Consider the following 27,917-nt stretch of genomic DNA (forward strand, 5'->3'; position numbering starts at 1 on the left):
ACATGCTGACGCAGATGTTTAGGATTTGGAAAATGAGGCAGCTAATAAGCTGCAGAAAAAAACCATTTTATTCATATCAGAACACCAGACTCACGGATGAGAGTCTGGGCTTTGTTGGATCCATCCTCCGCCCCCCCACCCGCCCTATTGGGACCTTCATGTTCCCATATTAAGTTTTTACTGCCAGCATTTCAACCTGACGCCGACCAGCGGCGTATCATGCAGACACAATACTGACGCCCAATAACATTGCAAAAGCGGCGGTATGTGATGACTTCTGAGCGCAGCTGTTGGTTTGAAAAAAAGACTTAAGCTCAGTTTTATAACCACCTCACTCCAAACGATCAAGATCACAGGAGAACGCCACAACTTTGGCAAAACCCTCATGATTTTAGCTTCAGATGAAGGATATTCAATAATCGTTTGGTGTAAGGCCGGCGTTAGTTTGGCATACAGACTGGAAACAGCTAGCCCACCCTCACTTAGTGTCAAACTTTAAAGTTTTTTTAGTATTTCTAAAATCTTTATTAAACATTGTTGTATCCCAGTTTCTGCTGAAAGCTACCAGCCTGCTGTAGATTTTTATTCCCCCGTTTTCAGATTTCCAGGTTTCCTGATATGGAAAAATAAACGCACTGTTGCATTTTTTTCCCTTTTTTATTACTTTGTTATATTAGTACATTTCATTGTTTAATATCCGTCACATATGTGTTGCGTTCAAAGATCACTGAAGCTTCGAGAGCTGAAAAACACTCAACACAAAGGACGACGCAAGAGGCGCAAAAAGAAATGTGCAACAACACAATAGCAGTAATATTATTTTTCTAATTTATTTATGAAAAAATATATTTCCTGATTTGGACTGAGACATTAGGCACATTAACATAGACATATATACAATTCTCTTTCATAAATACAAAATTATTTACAAAAGGCAAAATTAAATAAGAAAACTATCTTCTTGAGGATCTGTACACATTGCATTGTTTTCTTAAATTAATGAAGATAGTAGGAAGACAAGACTACACAGGAACAACACATATTTTTGGTATCAAATGGATTAAAAAAAAGTCTGAATAAAAACAAAACTCTCTTTGGAGTCCTTCACGGTTGAAAAAGTTCCTCTTTTAAAAGATGTAAAAGCAGAAGATCCAGATTTGTGGCTGTGTTCACACTCGTAAAATGCGCGGTTAAATCTTGGGAATGTTGCAGAACAACAGCTGGTGTCTTCATGTTCTTCTGTTAACTCGCTGTGACGGCAGCACGAAACAAAAGAGGCAGCAAGTCTAGTTTTTCGATCAATAGAAAATTAAACCCTGAAAACTCGACAGATGAGGCGAAAAAGCAAATAAAATCACAGCAAGACAAACAGAAAAGCTGAGTTTTCTATTTTAAAATTGAGGAAAGGCAGATTATCGGTTTACGAGGTGAAGACATAAGAAGCAGCTGGCTGTTGATAGAGGTACAAAATCTCCCGAGTTCACCGAAAACATTCAAACTGGGATTCAAATCTGGGCGTGGGAATGTGACTGGACAATGGGTTTGGGGCTCGGACTGGAGCTGAAGGATTTAGAAAGGGCTCCAGTGGATGTGAATGGGTTTTCTGGGCTCTCAAAGAGAGGACTTATTAAAAAAAAAAAAGATATGAATAAATACGCTTCTGCTCAGTTTTTCGTAAGAAGAGGCACTTCTGAGTTTGTAGGATTAGATGTGATTGTAAGGCTCCTTCTTCCAACAGGCCACAATGTGAAGCTTCACTTTCAAAAACAACAAAAAAATTAAGAATATGGGACAGAGTCATAAAGCTGTCCAATTCAGCTTTCAGACAGAAAAGGTTCAGGCTGTTTGACCTTAAAAATTCAACCATCCGTCTCCCGTTCCTGTCAGCAGGTCCTCTGGAGATTTGATTGACATCATATTGTGAGATTGTACAGGAAACGGTTGCCACAGTGATTAGGGAGCATAGCTAAGGCACCGGTCTTTCCGATTAGCGGACGGTTCCAATTCTTTCACATCCTCTCGTTCACGTTTGAAGAAAATTCAGATATGCAGACAGAAATATTATATTAAGATTTAAAGTATAAAAAAAGATAAATAGTGCAAATGATGCCGGACATTCACTCTCTCCTCTTTTCTCTCCTCCGCTGTTCTTCCTTTTTTTCAGAATAATTGTCATCCAAATATTGTCAATATCAAAGCAGAAAAGATTTTTTGAAAGAGTCCTTTCTTTTTTGTTTCTTTCCGTTGAGCAGCAGTAATAAATATTAAATAAAAACGTGTGTAGAATAGATCCTCCGGGGGAAAACATTTCAGGCCTTCAGCGGTAAAGTTCCTCCGCTGGCGGTCTGAAAACTGGAGGTTATACCTGAAAACGAGACAGAGAAACAGCGGTTAGTCGTCAGCGTATGGGGTGACTTTTCTGGGTCAAATTCAAAAACATGCCATTATTTTTAAAACAGGATGCAGAAATTGGAAAAACACTTATTTGTAAGTGAAGCCAATGAATCTCCGTATCATGCATTGTTTATGAGGCTGCTGAATTTTTTGATTATGAGAAATAAGTTAGCTGATTTTGACAGAAGTTTTTCATATCACAACATAAATTTACTTTCATCCACGGTGGTTGATTCATTTAAAGTTGAAAGATTACACGTGTTATTCAAGTCGAGCACCAAACCTAAAGAACACCTGAGCTGAAGCTCTTGAAACGCAGAGCAGCATCACTTTTCTTGTGCTGTGGTCAGACCCCTTTTCACGAGTATTCAAACCGCTGGACCATCAGCAAATTAATCCGACTCCTTTCATAAACATCGGGAAAATGGCTACAAGCAATTTGGCAAGAAATGTCCCAAAAAATGCAAGAAAGTAGTAGATATAGAATTTTTTTTCTAATTTTAGGGGAATCTCTGTATATAATTAACATAAATACACATTTAAAAAAAAATTTAAACAATCATATCATAATTAATTCTATTTTTTTTTTGTTTCGTTTGCGACTTTCCTTTTTTGTTGCTATTTTTTCAGGTTAATTTCTCTTACTTTTTTTTTTTTTTTTTTTGCTAATTTTTTGGGTCATTTGCTCCAAAGTTGCTCATTGCCTTCTTCCATTATTTTGGACATTGAAGCCAGTTTGCTCAGGTTTTGATGGGTTATCATAATTGAATCAATAACCTGGGAACCAAACAACCAAAACTGAGCTCTTAAGGGTTTTTTTGTTGTTTTTTTTTTTTTTTTGCGTTGGCAGATGCGTCTGGTTCCCCTCCCGTTCAGACAGATTTCTACTCAACCTCAGATGGGCCGGGTCAATCCAAACTGTTTATCTATCACGGTTAATATGTCAGACAGTAACTGACAACCTGCAGAGCCCCGGCTGTTTATGCCAAAAATGCAGCGACATCGCTTCTAGCGAAGTAAACAGGAGCCTCACTGTTGAAAACAACCAAAATATCTGCAGCTGAAGTGGAACTTTCTAAAACAATATTTTCAAATTCTGATGGCAAAAACTGCCCATAACTCAGCGCTACATCACATTTCACTGCTCTGATTGGTTGTAGATCTATCCAGCTGCATCCAGAAGGACTTTAGTCCACGGCCACTGACAACAGCTCTTAGAAATGTAAAACTGAACTGAACTGAACTGAGAGGTTCCAGAAATGTGAGCGACTAAATTAATATGAAACCAATATTAGCAATATTATTAGACAGCTGTCAAATTGGCTTGACATATTTTTTTCTGTAACTTTCTGATTTGACAATGTTCTACATTTTTGCATATTTACCCCTTTGAAAACAGATCAATTGGCTTGATTTCTTTGGAAAAAACATGGGAAGAAGACAACTCGCAACTTATCAAGGGATGGGCCCAAAAAATTATCAAGAATTTGGTAAAATGTAACAAGAAAATTATCTGAAAAGAAGCAATAAAAGAAATAGATTTTAATAATAATATTAATAATATATATTTTATATAATATAATAACATCTAATATCCCCCCTCCAATAAATCTTAAGGTCTTTCCATTTCATTTTTAATTTTCTGCAATTTACAGCATGTTTTGAAAATCTTATTTTATGGTGATTATTTGAAATACTTGTAATGAATTTTGTTTGCAGAAATTCTCGTCTTTCCAACATGTTTTTGCCTCGAATCTCATGTTTAATTCGACCTTTATTTTTGTCTGGCATCATTGTTTGACCTTTTTTAGTTATAATGCCACTGCAAGAAACCCCTCATGCTTCTGCTTTGCTTTATTTGTCAAAGTACTTTGTAAACTCTACTTTAACCCCTTATACCCTAAGAAACTGGCACGATTTCTTATAAACACACATTAAGAATGTAATTAACTATGAATAAATAAATGAGAAAAAAATCTGCAAGAAATTAGTTAACTGTACAAGAAAATTACCTGGAAATTAACACAAATACATAAGTAGAATAAATTACTTAACTAATTTCTAATAATAATTTAAAATATAAAATTTTTATAATCATAAATAGTTTTCCCCTTTTTTTCCAGCTTTTTTGTCTTTTTTCCTGCAGACTTTTTTCACTAAATTAAAAAAAAAAAAATCAAAATATATCGATTTCTTACAGTTTTTGGAATATTTCTTACTAAGCTCACTGTCATTTTCCCATGTTTTTGAATAAAATCACACCAATGTGCTGAGAGTTCAAAGGTTTAAATATATACAGTGAATATATTATTATTATTATAACTATTCATGCATTTTCACTCAGAAAATAAATAAATAAATGTATAGATTTACCAAACACTGTTAATCTGTAATGGACCAAAAAAAAAAAAACCCAAACCATAAAAAATGCATAGATGCACTTGAGTGTGTGCGTGGTTGTGTTGGTAGACGTGTCCTCACCTCTGTGGCAAACACACACTGCTCTATCTGCTCTGGGATGATGAACACTGGGTGATACAGACTGTCTTTTGCAAAACTTAGAGGAGGGACGATGATGGACGAATCACACTTCTTACTGTTAGAGAGTGAGAGAGAGAGTGAGAGACGGTTGGTACAGAGATTTTGGACGGGAAATACTTTGTGAAGGTGTGTGAACACTGGACTGATCAGATAACAGACGACAAACATGCTGCGACTCGTCTGCACGGAGCAGACGAGATTTCAGAGACGGGAAAGCAAGAAGGACGAAGACAGGAAACACACACACACACACACACAGACACACACACAGACACACACAGACACACACACAGCCATCAAACCATCGTCGGGTCCTTACAGATCAAACTTGCTCTTGGCCAGGCGCTGTTCATCTTTCGCCAGGTTACAGTCTGCCATTTTGTTTTTAAATATGTTGTCGCCACCGTTCTCAACCAGCGCTGCGTCCTTATTGGACACTTTCAGTTGTCCTCCCGGGATGAGGAAGGCCTCCTTCTCTCTCAAACTGCCCAGTGGCGCTCCTGGTAAGTTCCCGTTATAGGGTCCGCCCCCACCGATCACTGCGTTCCGGTTGTTTACCGTCTCCAGGTCGTTCTTCACAGACGTGGTCATGGCCGCTAGCTCCCGGCCCCGGCGGAGCTGACGCAGAATGTGGACTGCAGCTAAGACCAGCAGAATCAGGGTCACCAGGCCGAGGGCGACTGCGGCAATCAGCGCTGGAGGGACGTTGTGACTCACGGTGGGCTCCGTAGTCGGCCCAGTGACAGCATGTGTGAATGAGTACTCACAGCGAGCGCCCATGAATCCCGGAGGACACTGGCACACGGGGCCGGTGAAGTGGGTGTAACACGTGCCGCCGTTGTCGCAGGGGAACTGGTTGCAGGGGCTGGTGCGCACGGAGCAGTCCTTGCTGGTGAAGCCGAGCGTGCACGTGCAGGTGAAGTCATTGATGCCGTCGACGCAGGTGCCGGCATTGCGGCAGGGGTTGCCAGCGCAGTCGTCGATGTTGGTCTCGCAGCGAGAGCCGGTGAAGCCGAGCCGACAGCGACACATGACGCGGTTCCCGAGGTCCAAACACTGAGCGCCTGCAGAGAGAAAGACAGAAAGGATTTAGTGAACAGCGCACTGTCTGAGGACAGGAAGACAAGAATGACGATTATATGATTGTTGAGAATAAAAAATCATGCAAAAAGATTGCCACCTGCTGTGGTAAATATGCCAGTGGCTGCAAAATTTGCTTAACTCATCATCCGAAAACACAATCTTAATCTTTTGAGTGTCTGGGGCAGGTTAATTTTCATTTGCAAAAGTTGTGGTTACTACCTGATACTTTATTTGGTACTACCTCAGTCGAGTTTTCAAGCAAACTGAAGCAACACTAAAACGTTCAAACACTGCAAAACACTGACTGGTCAGAGAGAAACGTCACTAGTGTGACATGGGCATTTTTTAACATCAATAGCAACTTCATTATTTATTTATTTATAAAAACAGCAGCCTTCAAACTTTGCTGCACACTGCTGTGTACAGTTGTGTAAGTGCACATGTTTTTCTGGTTGCAGACAAAAGGTTTAAGCGAGCGTCACAGTTAGGGTGGTGACACAGCAGTTTCATGCAGCCTCTTTATAGCAATGTGGGCGAACTATCCATGTTGAACACCAAAACAGAGAAAAGGACATGCTGACAAAAATGAGTCGAGTTGAGATGAAGCGGAAACGAGGCAAAAGATGTAGGTTTCATGTTTCTTTCACTAATGTGTGATCTATCTGTTTCAGAAGAATCAAATCAAGACGATTTATCTGCTTTTTGTTTTTTGTGCATAACTGCAATACAAGCAAATGCTTGAAATACTAAATTAAAATCATTAAGATCAAAATAAAAGAGGTGGGGCAAAAGACAGTAGATTTCTTTATTCAAGAAAATGGGAAATTGTCTCCTGACTAGAGCTGCTGGATGTAAAGCTAAAAAGATAAAAAGTTTGTTTTAAACCGTCAATGGATTATTTACTCAGGTGTGTCTTACAGGCTGTAATAGATCTAGACTTGTAAGACTAAACAAAGAGATGCTGCTGACATGATTAAGAGATGCTGTGCATCAAAAAGTCTGTAATGTTCTCAGAAATAAAAAGAACAAAGTGATGTTAGCTCGTGGTGGAATACTTTCTGGGGAAAATTAAGAGGACACTTTCGTTTTTTCCTTATCAATAAAAATAACGTTGCAAAGTGACACAGCATTATTAACACAAACAACTTAGCTAATGTCTGCTAAATTTAATTTAATGTTTCCTGGTAATATTTCAAAGAAGCAGCATAGCAGCAGAAAAAACAAGAGGACCGAGAATGAAGCCTTGCGGGATGCCAGAGTCTAAAACACTTAACATGTCTATGAAAATGTCCTGTTTCTTTGCAATGAACTGCATCAAAACAAAGCTGAACATGTTTCAGCTACTTCACAACCAGTTTAAGAGTTACGTAATGTTATAGAAACTAAAAGTGATTTACTCTGGGTTTTATGAGTTGGTTTTAAAAATGAAATAATCAAAACAATTTAAAACTTTTGAATCCTCTACACTCCCCAAACACAAGAAAAATAGCTCCTAACAAAGACTCCATCTGAACAGAAGTGAGGGCGGAGAGAGAGAGAGGAGAAAGGAGAAAAAAACATATTTATTAAACCATTTCCTCACAACAGATGACGCTAATCAGGAGAGAAATGTGTGTATGATTAGGAACATCCTGAGATTTTTCTTTTTTTTTGAACTGGCACCGGAGTTTACTGTAAAACACTAAAGAGGTTTGTGAGTTAGGAAAGAAACCAACAGCCAACCACAAACTAGACTGACTCCTTTTATATTGTTCCAGTTATTTTATAAGGATTATTAATGATTGCGCACTGAAACCGAAGCTTTCTGTTTGGCCTTTGTTGAGAAAGGGTGACTGAACTTCTGGTGATGTTTAAACTGACCCTGTGGATTTGGACGTGGGGCGACACTCTGAAGCTCAAACTGCAGGCATAACACTGTCAACACAGTCTTGAATCAGCTCCATATTTGGTTGTCCTGTGCAGCTGATGTGTTGCAACACTGCAAACACAGCAGAGTAGAGCCACTACCAACCACTCAGTTTTTTTTCTCTCCGTCAGGCTCACTGAGAGGCAGGAATGATTGCAGATTGAAGATAAGTAGGCGGCAGTTTCGACACGCTAATGAGGACCTGAGGGAGGCCTGACGGCTCGGCTGAAACCAAGAGAGCCGACTTGGCTCGGCATGCAAATGATAACTCTAAGTGTATTGTAATATTCTGTGATAAAGTTCTATATTTAGTGATGGCAGTTCTGTCAGTGGAGCCGTCTGATGCAGATTAAGCGTCTGCCTCTCATAAAAATTGACAGTTTGACTCGACTGGACGTCAATCTGACATGAGCTCAGGAGACCAATACTTTTTTAATACTAAAATATAATCTCTGACCTTTGCAGTGTTCAAAACTTCCAAAGTCAGACATATCCAAACGTTTGAAAAACATCCCTGCTCTTTAAGTTTTATGACCTGTGTTTTTGCATTTTTTTTTCAAATTCCTGTTTACAGCAAATCACTTCCAGCTAACTGTTGGACCTTCTCCAAACAGTTTTCTCTCCCTTCCTGGCAGCCTTTGGATGCAATTAATTTCGCAGCACTTCAAAATCATTGTGCAGAGACATGAAATTTGTTGCTGATTGTGAATACATCGCAATTAACATGCAATTGTTCTGTCTGATCTAAAATTTGAACCCACAGTGCATTCAATCAGAGACAACTCGGAGAATTCGTGAAGTGGGTTGACAACTACACACGTGATCCCATTCCTCTCTTTTTCTTTTCATCTTAATGTGCAAATAAACCAAATGACAAAAAACCAATACAGCTGACACTAGTCTTACATGTCTAAGCTTTTCTATGCAAGGCGATTTAAAGAAAAAAAATCAACAACAAAGCGTTAAACGTAATACACAAGTTGCAAAAAGACCCGTCTGAACATATATTTTGCGTGCCACCGTGAGGTTCAGTGGGCTAAGTGACCTTGTAAAACTCTTTTGGCGCTCAAAAAGATCTGGGCATTTTTTAGAAAGAAATGAGCCGTGGGATCAGCCTGGCGCTGTCTGCTGTATCAGGCTGGGGGCGGCTGCCAGCGCTGGATCCCTGCCCGAGATGAGTGCAACCAGGTAAGAGACAAACGGACAGACAGACACAGAGGTCTGATAGTCACTGGAACTGCCGCTAAAAACAGACTTGTTTAGGACGACAGCAATGTGAAAGATGAAAGAAGATAAGAAATGTTTAAAGGCTCCTTCGTGACAATCCAGGAGATAATCTGCCCTTTGACACACACACACACACACACACACACACACACACACACACACACACACAACGTGAAACTTCAAGCCCAAACATCCATGCATCTATTTACAATAAACAAAACAAATCAGAACTGAATTTGATGATTTGTCTTTGAGCATGCCACTTTAATAAAAAAAACATCATCCTGCATCTGCTGAAACAAACTCAGACATTTCTGTGTTCACTGTCTTTTGTCCTTTCCTTTTAGACAATCTGGCAACACAGAAGCATTTAATATTGCACCAACAGAGCTGCCTCCTGCATTTAATCACTCCAATACCAACCATGCTCGCTCTTAAATTTTACATTTTAGAAGTTTGAATGCGCTCATTGATGAGTTTCAGAAATGCAAACTGCAAAGTTACTTCTGGGGAATTAAAAAAGAAGTCCTTTTTAACTGTATAAAAATGTTTTAACTTATGCGTTCTCATGACGAATAAAAAAAAAGGCTGATGTTTATGCGATTAAAATCTTCTTAAAGAAGCAGTGTGCAGAATTTAGTGGCATCTTGCGTTGAAGTTGGAGAGTGCAACAAACTGAATGCTGCTCAGCTCATCCCTTCATTTCCAAGCGTGAATAAAAACTTTAGGTAATGTAAAAATATGAAATGTCCTCATTAGCGCCTAATATTGGTTTGTCTCCTCTAAGCCACTGTAGAAACATGACGGTGCAACATGTTGGGCTCCGTGGAAGAGAAACCGCTCCCTGTGTTGATAATATTGCTTATTTTGAAGTACTAATAGCACAATGATTCTTATTTTCAGGTTATTATACACAAAAAAACTTTATCTTATTTTATTTTTGGCAATATATCCCTCTTAATCCTACACACTGCACCTTTAAGGAACAGTCAGTGCAGTCACTAGAAAAAGTGTTGGCTTCAGATGATTAGACACTAGTTAAGACATATTTATGTGTACTCTCACCAAATCTCTGCAGTATTAATTGTGGCGTTCCACAGGGCTCCCCTCTGGGGCCACTCTTTTTGTAACCCAACAGACTGCTCCTTTTAAAAAATCACTTTAAAAACTGTGGGGTTTGTGTGCATAAACTATAGTTGAAGTCACACTGTTTTGCACAGTTTTCTTTTGCTTTGAATCTTTACACTGAAACAAAGGTGATTGACTTAACTGAGTTATCTAACATGGATCAGCTCCAACTTATGAGTCCTTGTTATTACCAGTGGCCTTTAAGCCATAGTAATCACTATTTTTCTATCTTATTTTCCAGTTCATTAATGTTATCAAACAGCACATACAGTAATCTGCATTAAGAATTTCACACAAAATTCTCTCCTAATTATATATTTTTTTTAAAAAAAGGTACTGAATCTTAATAGAAAGTTTAAAAAACTAACCAGCCTAAAAATAGCAATCCGTGGAGTGGGTGGCAAAATTTGAATATTAAGTAGCCATTTGGCTAGTGGAAAAAAAACATAATTTTGCAATCTGCCCACCATGCTGCACCGAAAAATAATTCCACAGACCTCCATCGTGTGGTCATTATTAAATGATTGATTAATTCGTTTCAGAGTTGTTGTTTTTTTTTTCACTGACCCATTTTAGTGACTTCTTAACGCGCTTCATTGTTTGTGTAAAATGTTGGTATGTTAATGTATCGGAACATTTGAAAACCTCTGGCCATTTCGGACGGTTTGAGTCTTGTTTCAGAGCTTATTATTAATAATAAAACTGCTCTCATGTCCTGAGCTTCTGTTCATGGAGCAGAAATTTCTTGATACTAAGATGCATTGTGATGCGGAAATGGAAAAGTAAGAATTGATGCAAAAATATGACAAGGCTTGAAAAGAACAACTCTGACCGATTAATCATTAATTCCTAAGTAAAATATGTTATTGTGGTTGAAATAACAGCTGACACAAATGAATTTTACAACCTACGTTAAGCAATTAGTGGGAAGTCACCTCCCTGAAGCAATGCTGCTCTTTTGCATTTAGTTGTGGTTGAATATTAGTTTAATCTTACTTTTGTATGATGGAGAAGAGAGAGCAGCAGCAAGTGACGAAAAAACAAACCTAGTATTTTGAAACCGGACGGATGGGCACATTTCAGATTTCATGAACTCATTGGCATGTACTGTATGAGACTTTGTGTAGGCTTTGACTTTGTGCATCTGTCCATCTGTCTAAAAAAATTCTAACCATGCTAACCATGTTAACCGTTTTCACGATCTGAAAGTCTGAAACCATTAAAACTGCAGCAAGCCAGCCAAGAATTGAGGAGGCGCTGTTCATTTTGCCATCCAGCTTCAAGAAAGGGAAGAAAATCAACCAAAGCAAACATTTCTTTCTTTCAGACTTAAATACTTTGTTTGTATGAAGCATTTTTCACTGTAAAAGATTTGAATTTCTCTGAATCAGTCTGTGTAACTGTCTCTGCATTATTAACTGTGGTGTTCCACATGGCTCAACCTTAGGGCCTCTTTTCTTCTGTAATTTCTCTGCAAAATCTGATCCAAATGTATAGTTTTTATGCTGATGACACACAACTGTGTTTCCCCATCTTGAAACTGTGTACTGAATCTGATGGTGAAGGATCAAACTAAAGGTATTCAATTAAATGAGTTTGAGCTGATCGAAATCAATATTCTGGGACACACTGAGATGTTTTTGGAGATTCTTAATAAAGAAAAATGTGCCCTTCATTATTTTAGAAACAATAGAAATAGGCAACATAGGTCTGTTTTATCCTAATGTGTCATTTAAGTTTTAAAACAAACCAGTTTACCATAATTTACGTAGCTTTTGAAGATATTGATCCTAAATCACTGACGTTCTGGTTGCTCGCTTGACTTTGTTGTGGCATCATTCAATCATTGTAACAGCTAATTCTCGTAAATAGTTTAACATTAATTGACACTGGATGAACTGTGGTATATGAATAAATGATTAACTGACTGATAACCCGCCCTTGACGTTACAGAAGTGTTTGACTGAGGTCATCACACAGCAGCAAATAAACAACCAAAGGGGAAGGGTTGTGAAAACCATCATGAGGTTTCACCAAAAACAGGAATGTACTCACTGTAAAAAAAAAAACCATAAAAAAAGCTTCCCTGATGATTGTAATGTTTATACAACCTGCAGCAGGTAGATTCAATCCGTGAGAGTTCAGATCTACAAACAGATTAACTGGCAGAGAAAGGCTATGCAGGTTTCTGACAGCTCGAGTTTTCCTTTGCCTCAATTAAATAACATTAACTGCAGCTAATTATTTTGATCATCTATTCATCAGCTCATTATTTTGGTAGAGGACAAGTCTTTAAGAAGTATCTTATCCAATTAATAGTGCAAAAATCCAAAGCTGCTCAGTTTATCATCATTTATTACAAAGAAAAGTATTAAATTTTCATGTTTAAGAAGAGAAAACCAACAAATGTTGGGCTTTTTTGCTTTAAAAATTACAAAATCAATTACTTTATGATCAAAAGTTTGTCTTAAAACTTTGTATTGATAAGATAACTAGATAATTATAAAGACCTGAGGCTTATATTTGCTGCTGATGAGATAAGCAATGAACACTTAGTCTACAACAGTTATACATGTTTGAACAGCTTTTACAAATGTATTTGTTGATGTTTGCATCAATATTTTTAAGTTTTTTTTTTTACCAAAAGGAGTGCAACATGTTTCCTTTTGATCAGATTTTAGGTAGCCTGCAGCTTCTAAAAAGCAGAGAACATGTCTGACTCGACAATAATTCACCATGACATCTTGCTGTTGCGCTCTGCTGCTGTTACCTGTGATTTCAGCTGCTGATCATAGCAACAGAAAACATCTTAAGGTGCAGAAGAAGATTAGGATTATGGAGTCTCATTAGCACTTTGTCAAACAGCGGCACTTTGGGTTGGTGCCCAAACCACCAAACTAAAACATTGGGAATTGACATCCTTGAAACGCGTCAATAATCGTTTTTCTCCAGAATTACAAATTGCACCTTCAAACACAACTCAAATACCTAGTTCTCATGTGTTTGAAACAGAATATCCCGTGATTGTTAATGTGAGTAATTGTCAGCCACAAAGTTACGAGGCAAAACGCCAAAATTCTTGACATGCATCAGTGTCTGGAGCTGCTTCACTGAGAATGAAGGAGAAACTAATTCCAGGAGGCGGCTGAATGCCAGCCGCCTGCAAGTCTCAACTTCTGGAAAGTTATCGACTATCACCGAGTTGGATCAGCTGTCTCCAAGGCTTGGCTGTTGTTTTATGGCTTTTGTAAAAATGGAACCTATCTGGCAAGTACTGACAAGAACGTCCTAAAAAAAAAACCAAGACTCTTCTCATGTGCATGCCATGTTCTCCATGTTTTAATAATTTTGTTCGTAATGAGTTTGCAGCATCAGATTGATTCAGTAAGTGCTGGTTGGTCTCATTAACAAGAGGAAAGCAGGTCCATGCCGGCCGCGTTGACAGATGAAATGCAAAAAATGATTTTGCAGATTTGCCTACAGACAACTCTGCTTTTGGTGGCATATTTGTGACGGGGCTCTCTTCCTCCTCCGCTGTCAGCGTTTTCAAAATCCCTAAGGCTATGTAGTACAAGCAAACTAACCAAATCCAGACAAATCGCCACATTTCGTTTTAGTGCTGAAACAACAACTAGCTCCGAACTTGCACCTGAAACGCTAAAACTACTCTTAATGTTTTAAGTGGCGTTTCCTTTTGCAGGAATTTAGCCGTCTTAATGCCGATGTTCGCCTCCAAACACGCAAATGTTCCACCAACACACACTCCATCCCTACTTTCATTTGCAAGGGCACCGTTTCTGCATCCAGAGCAACTGGCCAAAACAACTGTGATTAGTTTTAAGAAATACATACAAGCCAGAGCGTTTTTTCTTTCTTTTTGGTTGCGTTTTTTAAAAATAATGGGCTCACCCAGACCTTTCTCCAGTGCTGACACAGTGCAGAAAAGAAGTTTAGAGATAGGTCTGGCTGTTCTGACAGACTGGTACTGGATTTGAGGTTTTGGTGCACCTGGTTAATGATGACACCTTTGTGTCATATTCTTTCAAAAATAATTAAAATACCTGTCAATGTTAATATTGGGAAAGATGTTAATTCCTAATGTAATGGCTCCGCAAATGTGTTTTCATTGCAACCAGCACCTGTACACCGGTTTGTGATTTTCATGATTAGGACAGCGGGATGGTGTTTACTGCAAAGCCCTCCGAGGCAAAGTGTGATTAGTGATACTGGGATTATAAATAAAATATAATTGAACTGAATATTTTGCATACACAGTAGCAAATAAAGCTTTTTTTTTTACATGACTTTTAACAGCATCACGCTCATACCTCATTTCTTAATAAAGTCTGAGGCCACTGATGCTGGTCGGGGGACGAGACGGATAAAATACAAAGCAGCAGCAGCATGTAAATCTGACTATTTAAATTGTTACACTATTGCAGGAGTTTGTTTTTTTGATGCAACAGAGTAAAAGTAAAGCAGCAGGTTAGAGATGGTTCATACCATTAGCGCAGGGGTTGCTGCTGCATCTGTCGATCCTCTTCTCACAGTTGGATCCCGTGAACCCGGACGGGCAATGGCAGCTGTACCCGCCGGCGACGTTCTCAACGCAGGTTCCTCTGTTAAAACAAGGTCCGTCTGCGCACGTCATGGCGCTGATCTCGCAGTTCTTCCCGTAGAAGCCCTGAGGACACTCACACGAATAATCGTTCTCCAAATCCTGGAAGAAAGACGTGGGGAGAAAACAGGGTGAAGGGGGGAGGAAGTGAAGATTTCTCTGCTGTCTGATATCACGCTTTTATCGATTTTTCTGTCCTTGTTTGAGGGTTATTAAGTTATGCAGCAGACTTTCTGAAAGATTCTACAAAAAAGCTATTTACTACATGACTAGAATTTGATAAATAATGATCTAGAAGTTTTCCTGCGTGAGCTCAGTGAAGACGAGACCGTCAGACGTGTCAGTGCGTTGACTCACTTTGCAGCTGCCGCCGTTCTTGCAGGGGTTGCTGTCACACTCGTTGGTCTCGATCTCGCAGTTTTTGCCGGTGAACCCGGGCCGGCAGGTGCAGGTGTAGCTGCCCTGACCGGTGTTTGTGCACGAGGCATCATTCTGGCACGGCTTGTGGTTGGTGCAGTAGTTCAGATCTGGAGTTTAGAAACAGAATGAGAGAAACAGCAAAGTTCGGTTAATCAACCAACTCAAAAGCAGAGTTGGTAAACAGAGGGAAAAAATCTTTTCAACATTATTACAGTTTCATTTCTTGCAAAAACTACTTATGAAGTCATGGAGATAAAAATAACTCCCCTTTAACAAAATCTCCACTATAGCAATGTTTTAAGGCTTTTTTGGGACTAAAGCAGTAGATCATGTCAATGATTATTTTCTTCTTTATGTTCATCTTTCATCTGCCACCTGGCACCACACGGGAAATGGCTGCGAATAGTTTTAAAACAATATCTTATATTAAAGTTTGTGCAACAACAAAAATATGTTGTTAATAATGATACACTTCACTGTACAGGACTAATTGTGGGTTTTTAAATGGTTTTCTTACACAATTTTTTTTATGTTTGAGAACTCCTTATAGAATAGCCCAGATAGGATGAAAGAGATCCTGGATAACATAAATTAAATCAAAATCAAGTCTACTTAATAAATAAAGCTGTTGAAAGAGGTGGCATGCTGTTATTGTCTCATAACCTTTTACAAAAGAACTTTTGTGGCAAATAAGTGACGAGAAACCTACCTAAATATATATTGTACAATGCTGATATTCTTCTCGAGAACTGAATGAGTTTGGTGCAGGTCTTGTCTTATCATGAGTTTGTGTGTTTTTTGCATGTTTTGTGGGTTGAGCACCCTAAATGTCAAAACCTTATTTGCCTCCCAGAGACTAAAAAGAGAAGGTTAATTTGTATAAAACAGCCAAATAAAAACTAACTAGTAGCACATGATGTGATGTTTGTGCACCAGATTCACATTCTCCTGAGCTTAGCACTAATTAAGCTATTTACCTCTAAAGTTTTTTAACACGAAGCCAATGAACATTTTCTGTGTCCCCTCAGATGTTGGCAATATTTAAATAGCCAATATCCTGGTTTCCCGTCTTAGATTTACAAATGTTTCAGATCTGAAAAGTGTGTCAGACATCACGACAACATCTGGCAGTTTCGCACCAACTCAAACCTCCTCATTAATAAGCAAACATAGAGACTGTAAAACAATTAGCAGCTATTTAGCATGTCCTACTCATAAATCTGTGTCTGCTCCGACTATTTTAGGACGCAGTTAAAACTCAAGGGTTTGAAATGCTCGGCTGTTTGGCGATGTATTATTAGCCAAAGCTATAGTACGCCTATTTATCATAATGACTGTCCTGTTAATCTTAGGGTTAGTTGGGTTTTGATTTAAGCTTTTGATCTTAAAAAGGCTCAAACATTAGTCTCTTAATAGGCAGTAATTAAGTAAGAACTTGTCCATGAGTCACAAATAAAAATTAGTTCACTAACCAAATTCATCACATTTACATTGAGGTGGACACTAAAATGTTGAATAAAATGAAATGAAATAAAATGAGTGATACATGCACATGCATGTGTGTTTTTGCATGATAAACTAATGCAATGTCTTTTTGAAGTACAGTAAATAAGACTGTCGTAGTTTTGGGAGGCACTCTGTTCAGATTTGCCAATATGCAGATGATAAACCGCTTTATACAAGTGAAACTTTTCACAGTTACATCATTTACAACTGAACTTTATATTTAAAGCAGAATGTTAAAACGTTTTATTCTCCAAACAAGCAGCTGCAAAAATCTTAGAGTGCAACTGTGCTACAACGATACTTTCTTTAGTTTTCTTTCACTTCCTTCACTGCAGCAGTTTACTTCACCCTGTTAGTCTTTCCTTCCTTCTCTGACAAATATCATTGCTGTAGTAAAAATCATGAATGCAACTTACTTGCATTGTAGCTTCTTTTAATCAATAAAGCCCACAGCGTTTCACACGGATGATTGTTACTGATGTAAAACGAGCTCATGCATTAGACGTGATGTAAAGAAGATGCGATTTCATGGTGTGAATTTCAAAGTGAAGGAAGAGAAAAAAGTGACAGAAGAAAAGAAGAGAGTGTAAACCATAAATTTAGGACCATTTCAAGTGGAAACAACAAAATAAAATGGACAGTGCCTCTGTAACAAAACCAAACAAATGTACTACAATCGAAGAGCGTCGATGCTTCAACATCTCAACAGACAGCATCCGGTTCTTGGAGCACATCTAACACAATTACCTTGTGTCAGCAGCATTTAAAGAAAATCAGTGCGACTGCTCCTTTAATTAGGACTGTAATGTAACGGCTATTTAAAAATGTTAATCAATATGCTAGTTAGTTGTAGTTCTGAAAGTTAAGTTGCACAACCTAAAGGGAACATTAATAATGATGATTATAATAATAACATGAATTATATTATCATTATTGTAATAAAGTGGTAGTATTGTTGTTGTTGTTATCACTTTCATTGTTGACTTTGTTTAAGTTATGTATATCTTTTTAAATGTAATCTGAAATATTTTGTTTTGTTTTGTTTGGTTTTGTTTTAGCATTTCAGAAAATGTTTTCTTCAAAACCCAGAATGTAATACGACACTTAAATGCACTGAATGGTTTTAGTTATTACAGATAATATTATTGTCTACAAAAGCATTTTATATAGCAAAGTATTTCTTAGCCACTGACTTGATAGTCACTGAAATAATCTGTAGCATGTGCAGTTACTAAAATAATAAATAGCTGCGGCGCTAAACTGCAGTTTAATGAATAAATGATAATGAAGAAAACTACTGCAGTGTGTGAATAAAAACAAATTACGAACATGTTTTATGTAATGCTAACGTTGCCTGAGAAAGTTGCATAAGTGTTCAAACTGACATTGTTCTTTTTGGCCAAATGATACAATTAATATATATCTTATCAATATATTATCTATCCTATACCATCCAAGCATCCTTTAGTTTCATTTCATTACATTGCTGTTTATAAACCAACGAGCAGAGATTTGAGACTTGCTCGTGATGGTTGATCTCACGTATTCTGACAGTTTGGTTAAATGTAACGTTATCGTGGAGATTTAACAGTTAAATGTTCATGTGCCAGCAGGATATCCGATTTGTGCGAACTTAGAGTCAGCTGATGAATAATGTTGTTTTTAACGGTATGGTGGCAATAAAATAAAATAAAAAATGGAAGAAACAATTGACATATGTGTGAAAATGATGGCGAGAATTTTTAGACTCCAGAAGCTCATCAATATTATCTCGCAACAATTAGCCCCATCATCGTCAGACCGAAACAAAAATTGGAGTTAGTCTGAAAGTAGTCTTAGTCCAATTTCCGAGGGATATTTTGTACAGCCGTCAATTAAAATGCCTTTGGGCAAAATTAAATAGGCCACTGATAGTCACCTTACAGTCTGTGGGCCACATACAGTGCTGGGTCGTCCCCCAGCCATTTTTTATTTACATTGAAAATCGTTTCAATCATACTGGGAATTTTTGTTGTGAAAAAAACATAAAATAGAGCTTGTTCATCAAAAAAAAGGATTCTAGCTTCCTGTCGTTTTGCAAAAGTGGCCCCCGAGCAATGCAGGTTGAGCATCGCTGGGATAGACAGTCAGACCAATGAAACGTGATAAAACGCTGAGCGACGGGCAAACAGCGTGCAGAAACAAGCTGTGACGTTCAGTATGTCTGTTTAAGGTTTTGCCGACAGAATTTGAAAATCGTACTACAACGGAAAGTTCCACGGTCGTTCTCCAAAACGCCTCATCTAACCTGCCTCATATCAGATAAACAGCCAGCAGTTTGTAGTTCTAAAAAGGTTCTGAGAATGGCACAACGCAACGTTTTAATAACGTTTTCAGCAAGTTCTTTTAGTTAACATATCACATTATAGGAATGTTTCATAAAAAAAGTAATCTCAGTCCTCAATAACATGCTCTGAATGTTGCTTTTAAAATGTTCTTCCTTGGTTCTCATGTAACATTGTGGGAACGTTTTACAAAAGAACATTTAATGATCTGTCAACTCTTAACGTCACTAAAACATCCTCAGAATGTTGCAGTTAAAACGTTAGATCTTAGTCAGTATTTAACCTTAAAGGAACATTGTTTGAAATGATAAACATCCTTAAAATGTTCTTTAAATATATATATTTTTTTAATTATTGCAATTTGTAGGGAACGTTAGCCAATGTTATGGGAACGTTCCCTGCTGGTGTGGTACACAGTTGTGATTGGCTCGACCCATTTCCTTTTTTGTGTTTATGTTGCTTTGTTTTGTGCAAATAAACATTAAACTCAAAACCTTAAACGCAGATCAGACACATCGACAGAGCAAAAAAAAAAAGAAAATACAAGCTCGCAGATTTGCCTGTTAGCCACGCTACGCAACAACAACATATCCCACAACTATCTGCAGACATGATGTCGACTTTGAAAATCCGCGACAGGTTTGATGATCTGCAGGTAGAAATAAACAGAAAAAAGCAGGTAGAGCTCTGCTGTGAGCTAAAATCCTGCAGAAACGATCAGATTATTACATTTATTTACATTTGTTCCTGTTAAGGAACAAACATCTAATTAACATTTAATGACTTTTAATTTATGCCATCTGCAAATGTCAACCAAAGCCAAAGCTCAATTACAAGAACAGGCCGCACTTCGTCTGAAGCTGACATGAAGTTTGGCCATTTAAAAGCTGGTTGGTGACGTGTTTTGTGAGTCAGTATTTGAGTTTAAAAGGCACTGTTGAGGGTAAGTAAAATGCTTCTTTTTTGCCCTTAAACTGCAAAAAACTGACAAAATCACGTGTTTAGAGTAAAAAACCTAAAATGCTTCTTTTTTGTGTTAAACCTGAATAAATCTGACAGAATATTGTGTGTTTTTAGGGTGAGACGCTGAGTGAAAACCTAAAATGCTTCTTATTTTGTGCTCAATCTGGATATAATTGTTGTGTTTTTAGGTCAAACAAGAAATAAAAAGCTAAAATGTATTTTGTGCTAAAAGTGCAAAAAAAAAGAATCACGTGTGTTTGGTGGATGAGCCAGAGATAAAACCTAAAATGATTCTTTTATTGTGCTAAAACTGGATAAATCTGACAGAATCACGTGTGTTTTTGATTGTACAAAAACCTAAAACGTCCCTTTTTTTACGCTAAAACTAGGAATTTATCCGACAGAATTGTGTGTTTTTAGGTGAATCGGCGAGTAAACCTTAAAAGGCTTCTATTTTTGTGCTAAAACTGAAAAAAAAACCTGACAGGATCATGTGGGTTTTGGATGAGCCTGTAAGTCGAAACCTAAAAGGTTTTTTTTTGTTTTTTGGGAGGCCAGCCCTGTAAACGGGAATCTCCGTGAGTGAGTGAGTGAGTGATGGAGTTGCAGCATTGGTCAGTGCGACTGATGGCTGTTGTTATTTTCAGATTAAATAGGCGCGGACACTGTGGACACGGACGCGGTGGACACACTGACAGATGCTGACAGTGTGTATTTCTGTCACGTTATTTCTCGATGTCTGTAAGCAGTGTAACATGGCAGCGTGGTGGAAAAAAGACGCACAGCTAACGAGCCACCCGCTGTCGTTACACATGAGCCTACATTTATTTAAACTTTACCAACTGATTCGTGTTTCAGTGTCTGAACGCCGCCGTTATGACAGAAAAAAAATTCTCTGTTTGTGAATCGGCGGCGAGGGGACGATTCATAAACTACCCGCGGAGCTCGGCTCTGAGGCCTCCGGTCACACGGAGACGTTTGTCCCGAGCGGAGCTGCAGAGGGCTCCCCTCCGCTGACTGCGTCTAACGTTAAGCGTATCGTTCTGCAGTTAAAGATGTATTTATGTTGAATTTTGGGCGGGACCACAACAACACATTTCATACACCTCTGGTTCTAAAAAAAACCCAGAGGTGTATGAAAAGGCTAAAAAAAACCAAATAAAATAAACTGAACATTTGGCGTATTTCAGCATCTCATTATTTCTGCAAAGATTAACTAAATGCAAGAACACAAGCTGTATTCACAAGCCTCCGCTCTCCCTGATCAGCCTCGTCCTGTCGCAGAAAAGACGGACAAGCAAAAGGAATTTCTCAAAAAAGAAGCATATGATTGCAGGTTTACAGAAACCTATAAAAAGTTTCAACCAATATCACGACAACTCATCTCTGATGCAGTAATCACAGGAAATAATCAGCTCAAAATTCACCATAATTACTAATCAAACACAAATTTTTCGGTAATGGGCATTTGGGTTTTTGAGTGAGCCAAGAAATAAAAACTTTAAATGCCTCATTTTTTCTTCTTAAACTGCAAAAACCTGACAGGAGCATGTGCGTTTTGGGGTTAGCCAGTAAGTAAAAACTTAAAATGATTCTGTTTTGTGCTAAAATTGCAAAAAATTACAAAATCATGTATCGCTTTGGCTGAGAAAAGGAATAAAAACCTAAAATGCTTCATTATATTGTGCTAAAACTGCAAAAAACTGAAAGAATAATGTGTGTTTTTGGATGAACCGGTGTGACTGAAGCTAAAATGCTTTTTTTTGTGCTAAAACTGGGAGACGATGACAGAATCATTTGTGTCTTTGGGTGAGCTAAGAAATAAAGACCTTATATGCTTCTTTTTTTTTTAGATTAAACTGCACCAAACGGATGAAATTATGTGTGTTTTGGGCTGAGCCGATGAGTAAAGACCTAAAATACTACTTTTATTGTGCTAAAACTGCAAACGATGGACAGTTATGTGAGTTTTCAGTTAAGCCGGTGAATAAAATCCTAAAATACTTATTTTTTTCTGCCAAAACTGGGAAAAAGTAACAGAATCGTGTGTTTTAGGGGTGAGCCAGTGAGTAATAACCTACAATGCCTCTTTTTTTGTGCCACAACTATAAAACAAAGAAAGAAAAAATCATGGTTATGGGTAAAGCCAAGGGATAAAATCCTAAAACGCTTCTTTTTCTGAGCTAAAATTGGGAAAACATAACAAAATAAAACCAAACAAAATCATTTTTGTTTTTCAAAGTAAGCCAGTAAGCAAAAACCTAAACTGCTTCATAAATCAGAAAGAATAAAGTGTATTTTGGGTGAGTCAGTGAGTAAACTCAGCCAGTTGCCCTTTGACCTGAGCCGCCGAGCCGTTTTTGGACGTTGAACGCACCTTCGTTGCAGTACAGGCCTCCCCATCCCTCCTTGCAGTTGCACTGCCAGGGCTGCTGGCACGTCCCGTGGAGGCAGCCGGGGTGTCGGGCGCACTCGTCGCAGCGCGCGCCCTGCCAGCCCTGCCGGCACACGCACTCCCCCGGAGACTCGCAGAAGCCGTGCTCCTCGCTGCACCCCGCTGCACAGATGGCTGATGGGAGGAGGAGAAGGGAGTCAAAGGAAGAGAGGGAAAGGGAGAAAGGGGGGAGGAAGATGGAGAGAATATTACTATGAGTGTGTGTGTGTGTGTGTGTGTGTGTGTGTGTGTGTCTCATGTTCTTCAGTCAATCACAAAACAACCCCCTCCTCCCCTGTCAGGGCCTCACTCACACACACACACACACACACACACACACACACACACACACACGCCTACAAGTGCTTGTTAAGTACTGAACGAAGCAGCTGGCTCGCACAACAAAAGCAACACATGCCGTCTCTTTTCACGCAAGGCAGCGCACATTAAGCTCCAGCGCGTGTCCCTGTTAAAACGGGCGGGCCGGAGGACGACTGTTGAGCTAAAAACAAAAGGAGCAGACCTCGAGTGCGCGCGCGCACACACACACACACACACACACACACACACACTGGAAACAACAGAAGCTTCAAGATCCTTTTTTTTGTTCTGCACAGGAGCAGCGACGGCGTTGACAACTGCTTGACTTAACAATTTCAAGGCCGCTGGACAAAAAAATGAAGCGCCAAGGGTCCTATTCTTTACCCCCCCCACACCCACACACACACACACACACACACGCCTCCTCCCTCCCAATCTCAAGAGACGTTTAGATAAAAACAGAGGGAGACAAGGAGGAGGAGGAACAGTACTGTTAAAAATAAACATTTTACAGCCAAGTTTGGTTCTTTAATAAAGAAACATCAGACTCAGCCTGTAACTGATGTGGTGGAAGTCAAAACTTTCCTTTTTTCTTCCAAAATTAAAATAATCAGCGCTGCTGTCTGGGTGACAAAAAGCAGTGAAGCTCTTTTCAAATCTCGTGTTCGAAACTTACAGCAACCTTTAAAAAAACAAAACTTACATTTTTTGCATTGACTGAATTTGAGAAAACAAGTTGAATCACTACAAAATTACTTCAACTTGTCTTCTGAAATTCAGTCTACTTAAATCTTTAAGGCAGCTCAGACACTTAACTTTTTTAAATTACAACAAATAGCTTATTTTGAAGTACACTAAGCGACATTATACTGTAATATACAGTGAATTTATGTTTGTTTTCTTTTTGCATTTCAGGTAAAGTTTCTTTGAGTACTTAGAAAAGCACCATCTTATTTGAATTCTAGAAAGTTAGTTTCCAGGCCACATTATATTCTTAAGTTGACTGAATTTAAATAGACAAGTTGAGGTAATTGTCCCTACAAGAATATTATAGGCCTGTTCTGAAATATTAAATAGATAGTGTAGCAGATAAAATGGTTTTCAGAGTCATACAGTCACTTTAAATTCACACTGAAAAAATAAACAATTTGTTTTCACTTTAAAAAGTTAGTTTCCAGGCTGCCTTAACAAAATCTGGTTGGCTTAATTTGTTGAATTGTTTAAAAAAAATCCCTTTTTTTTAAGTTAAAACAAATTGTTTATTTTTACGGTAAGTCAGTAAGAAATGTTACACAGTAAAAACAAACTTTGTTTTGACTTAAAAAAAGCTGATGTCCAGGCTGTCGGAAAATTTTAAGTTGACTGAATGTAAGAAGAAAAGTTGAGATAATGATTTAACTTATCTTCTCAAACTCAGTCAACTTAAAGAAAAATTGCAGCCTGCAAACTAACGTTTAAAATTATGACAAAGTTTCTTCTTACAGTGTATAGACTGTTTATAAACATGAAAGAGACACTGCACTGTAAAATTACACAATTTGTTTTAACTTTGATAACGTTAGCATCCAAAACACAGTTTGTAGTGATTTTGAAATGATTCAACTTGTCTCAACTTAAAAATTTAAGGAAGTCCAGATACTAACTTTTTAAAGTCATAACAAAGTTTCTTTTATCTGTGTATGGTTTATAAATGAAAACATGTATGAGTATGAGTAAAAGCTTCAAACAAACTTTTGTGTCCCCACAAGAATATTATCAGATTGTTTAAAATATAAACCAGTTACTGTCGCAGATTAAGAGCTTTCCAGTGGTGTGCTGTCACTTTAAGTTCACACTGTAAAAAAACATTTTTAAAAAATGTTTTAACTCAATAAAAGTTTGTGTGCAGGCTGACGCAGAATTTTAAGTTGACTTAATTTGAGAAGACAAGTTGAGGTAATTTTGCAAAAATTCAACTTGATTTCTCAAATTCAGTCAACTTAAAATTTTAAGGTAGCCCGGACACTAACTTTTATTAAGTTAAGATAAATAGTTTCTTTTGACAGTGCACTGTAAAGCACTGAAGACACAAATTAAACTACAAACTGAATGTTGCAACAACTTAAAGGACCATTTTGGTGTTTTTGGCACATTTTAGCCCATTTACTTAAAAGAGTTAAGTGTTTTTATTCCGTGTTGGAGTGTTAAAGTGCATTTGGTTTGAGATGTTCAAAAGCTCTGAAACTCTTAAAGTTTAAGTGATTTGAAGAGACACACAGCAAACAGCAGAGACAGCTTAGAGTTGAGACTTACGGTCCGAGCACCACTCGCCCCTCCAGCCCTCCAGGCAGCGGCGGCTCCCATCGTCGTCGCACGTGTAGTGTCCGAAGGTGTCGTTTCGGGGACGGCAGTAGGCGGAGCAGGCCTCGCCGTGGTAGTGCTCGGTGCACACCACGTGGTAGGAATAGCGCAGCTCGCTCTGGTTGCCAAAGTGCACGTCCTGGGACCACTCCTCCCCGACGGTCAGCCTGCGGCGGGTCGCCAGCCGGCTGATGAGGTTGTTCTGGTTCTCTGGAGGGAAGAAATGGGGGCAGTTTTATCGTTTGAGGTCTAGTTTTAAAAGAAATAACATCCTGAAAATATGTTAAAATAATGCAAAATCTCATTCATGTTCTATAATCTATAAACCTCTTTGTTTCAACTTAACGAAAGTTAATGTCTGGACTGCCTTAACTTTTTAAGTTGATTGAATTTGAGAAGACAAGTTGAATCATAACAAAATTCTCTCAACCATTCTTCTGAAATTCAGTCAACTAAAAGTTTTAAACACACACATAAAACCCCAAAAAAAGAGTTAGTGTCCTGGCTGCCTTGAATTATTAAGTTGACTGAATTTCAGAAGATACACTAAAACAAAGAGTCACTTTTTACAGTGTGTGGTTAGTTTGTTTGTCTGCAGGAGTTTCTACTTTCTCAAATGGTGAAGAAAAATTATGAAAAATGAGTTTTATGTGGACTTCACAGCAGAATAAAAGACTTCCAGTGTGTTAAAAATATTTAGAGGTTTTTAACATCCTCTGGCTTCAAATTTAAACAGATATATCACACCTGGACTCATGCTTTAAAGGTGTTTTCTTATTCAAGCATGCACCTTTTTTCTTTATATATATTGTTTGAGTGTGTGTGCGTGTGCGTGTGTGTGCGGTCAGAGGGAAACAGTCGCCGCCTGGCGGTGACGCAGCAGCACAGCAGCAGCAGTATTTTAGCAGTATAAGCAGTACTTTATAGTATTTTATTACCTGTAGACTCGAGTCCTGAAGACTCCGCGTTCCAGGCTTCAATAATCAGAGAGAAAGTTCCCTGAAAGAGTCAGAGAGGATGCATTAATCAATGACCAGATGCATTACGTGATCTATAACCGCACATGCACATGTGTGGTCCTGCAGGAGAGTCCATTTTTTCGTTTATCAACTTATTCATGAAAGTCAAATAAACGCATGACGACCTGGAACCATCCATTAAAAGCATCTGAGAATGTGCCGTTCAATGTGAAATAAAATGTTTTAAAAACATGAATGTGACACGGACAGATCACTGCAGGGCTAAAGGTGTTAAAATTCCGACTTTTGCAGACAAACGGTGTGATTTTCGTCACCTACCGGCCACTTGAAGTGAAACGGCACCCTGATGGGCGCGCTCCCGGAGATGGAGTTGGAGTCGGCGCCGAAGATCTCAGTGAGCGCGGTGCCGTACGTGCACGGCGGCTCCGGGTTGATAACGTCCTGCGAGTGCTTGAGGCACACGCGGAAAAAGATCTGGCAGTCCCGGGACTGGTAGCGACACACGCCGCGCGAGCTGGTGAAGGAGTCAATCTTCAGCTCGAAGACCCCGGAGGAGAGGGCCTGCAGAGGAGGGAGAGAAAAGTCAGTGAAATGTCAGGAATAAGAAAATCATGTGCAAACATCATTATTATTATTTTTAATGCACTAAACAGATAAACGCAAAGTCACAGCCCGATCTCCGCTGCAAAATTGACCATGTGTTTTTATTTTATTTCTGCAGACGTCGATGATATTTGTGTCTAGTAAGTTTCTTTTCTGCACCATGAGGCATCCATACATGTGTTTAAATTAAATAAAAATAACTGAAACCTGCAGAAATGATGTAGGACTGTGAATAAAACAGAAAAGAAAAATGGAGCTCGGTGCGTAAAAGCGCACTTCTCCACACCTCCCCAGAAAGCGCACAGAAAACCTCAAACCAGCGGAGCTCCGGAGTGAAAAACATAACCTGAATTCCTCCGAGTGTGCTGTCAGAGCGACTCACCGTCTGCGCGGATCCAAACAGCAGGAGACACGACAGGAACAGACGCGCCATGGCGTGTCGGCGCGGAGGCACAAAGCTCCGGTGCAAGGTAACAGGTTAATGATCAGTGCGTAAAATCCAAACGGGTCCGGAGGAAACGGGGAGCTTCAGCAGGAGACACAGAAACGCTCCGGGGAGAAACGGGGTGACGGTGAGAGGAGCAGTCAGTGTGTGTGTGTATGTGTGTGTGAGTGTGAGTGTGAGTGAGTGTGTGTCGGCGGGCTGGATGCAGAAAAAGAGAGTAAAGATCCGCTCGGCTGCTGAACTCTGGACTGTAGCAGCTGCAGTAACACCTCCGCTTTATACAGAGGAGGGGCGGGGGGAGGAGAAGGGGTGTGTGAGGGAGAGGGAGGGGGAGCGCTGCAAAAAATATCCACCTGAAGAACAAGTCCTCCTCCTCCTCCCCCTCTTTTGCTGCCGAGAAACAGAAACTTCAATTTGCTCCTTCAATCAGTCAAAACTTCCCGTCAAACAGGCGGTGGAGAGAGAAGCATTCAGACTTAGAAGTATCTTAAAATGGTTTTAAAAAAAATACACCTACAAAACTCACAATTATTTTTCAAAAAGGAAAAACACACCTCCAAAACAAAACAAATATTTAAAGAAAAATATGACAGAGCTGGTCTGGGCTTAAGCCCCCAGTGTCCTGAAATCCCCGAAACGCCCCTGCGCTCCTAAATGTATGTCATGTAAACATGAGCAGGAGTG

General features: G+C 38.9%; 1 protein-coding gene across 1 annotated transcript; it reads right to left on the reverse strand.

Annotated features, from left to right (window-relative positions):
* Positions 1–811: 811 nt before the first annotated feature.
* On the reverse strand, positions 812–27,493 carry dlc (deltaC). The gene is made up of 10 exons (XM_088078471.1): positions 27,171–27,493; positions 26,504–26,746; positions 26,144–26,204; positions 25,158–25,415; positions 22,488–22,679; positions 15,255–15,424; positions 14,783–14,999; positions 5,255–5,999; positions 4,876–4,990; positions 812–2,365 (listed from the first exon to the last, which is right to left on the reverse strand). The coding sequence occupies exons 1-10, from the start codon at positions 27,219–27,221 to the stop codon at positions 2,360–2,362; spliced, it is 2,058 nt and encodes a 685-aa protein (XP_087934597.1). The 5' UTR covers positions 27,222–27,493; the 3' UTR covers positions 812–2,359.
* Between the last annotated feature and the right edge of the window lie 424 nt (positions 27,494–27,917).

This window comes from Plectropomus leopardus, chromosome 6, assembly GCF_026936395.1.
Source record: "Plectropomus leopardus strain MGB_pleo_1.0 chromosome 6, ASM2693639v1, whole genome shotgun sequence".
Classification (NCBI taxonomy): Eukaryota; Metazoa; Chordata; class Actinopteri; order Perciformes; family Serranidae; genus Plectropomus; species Plectropomus leopardus.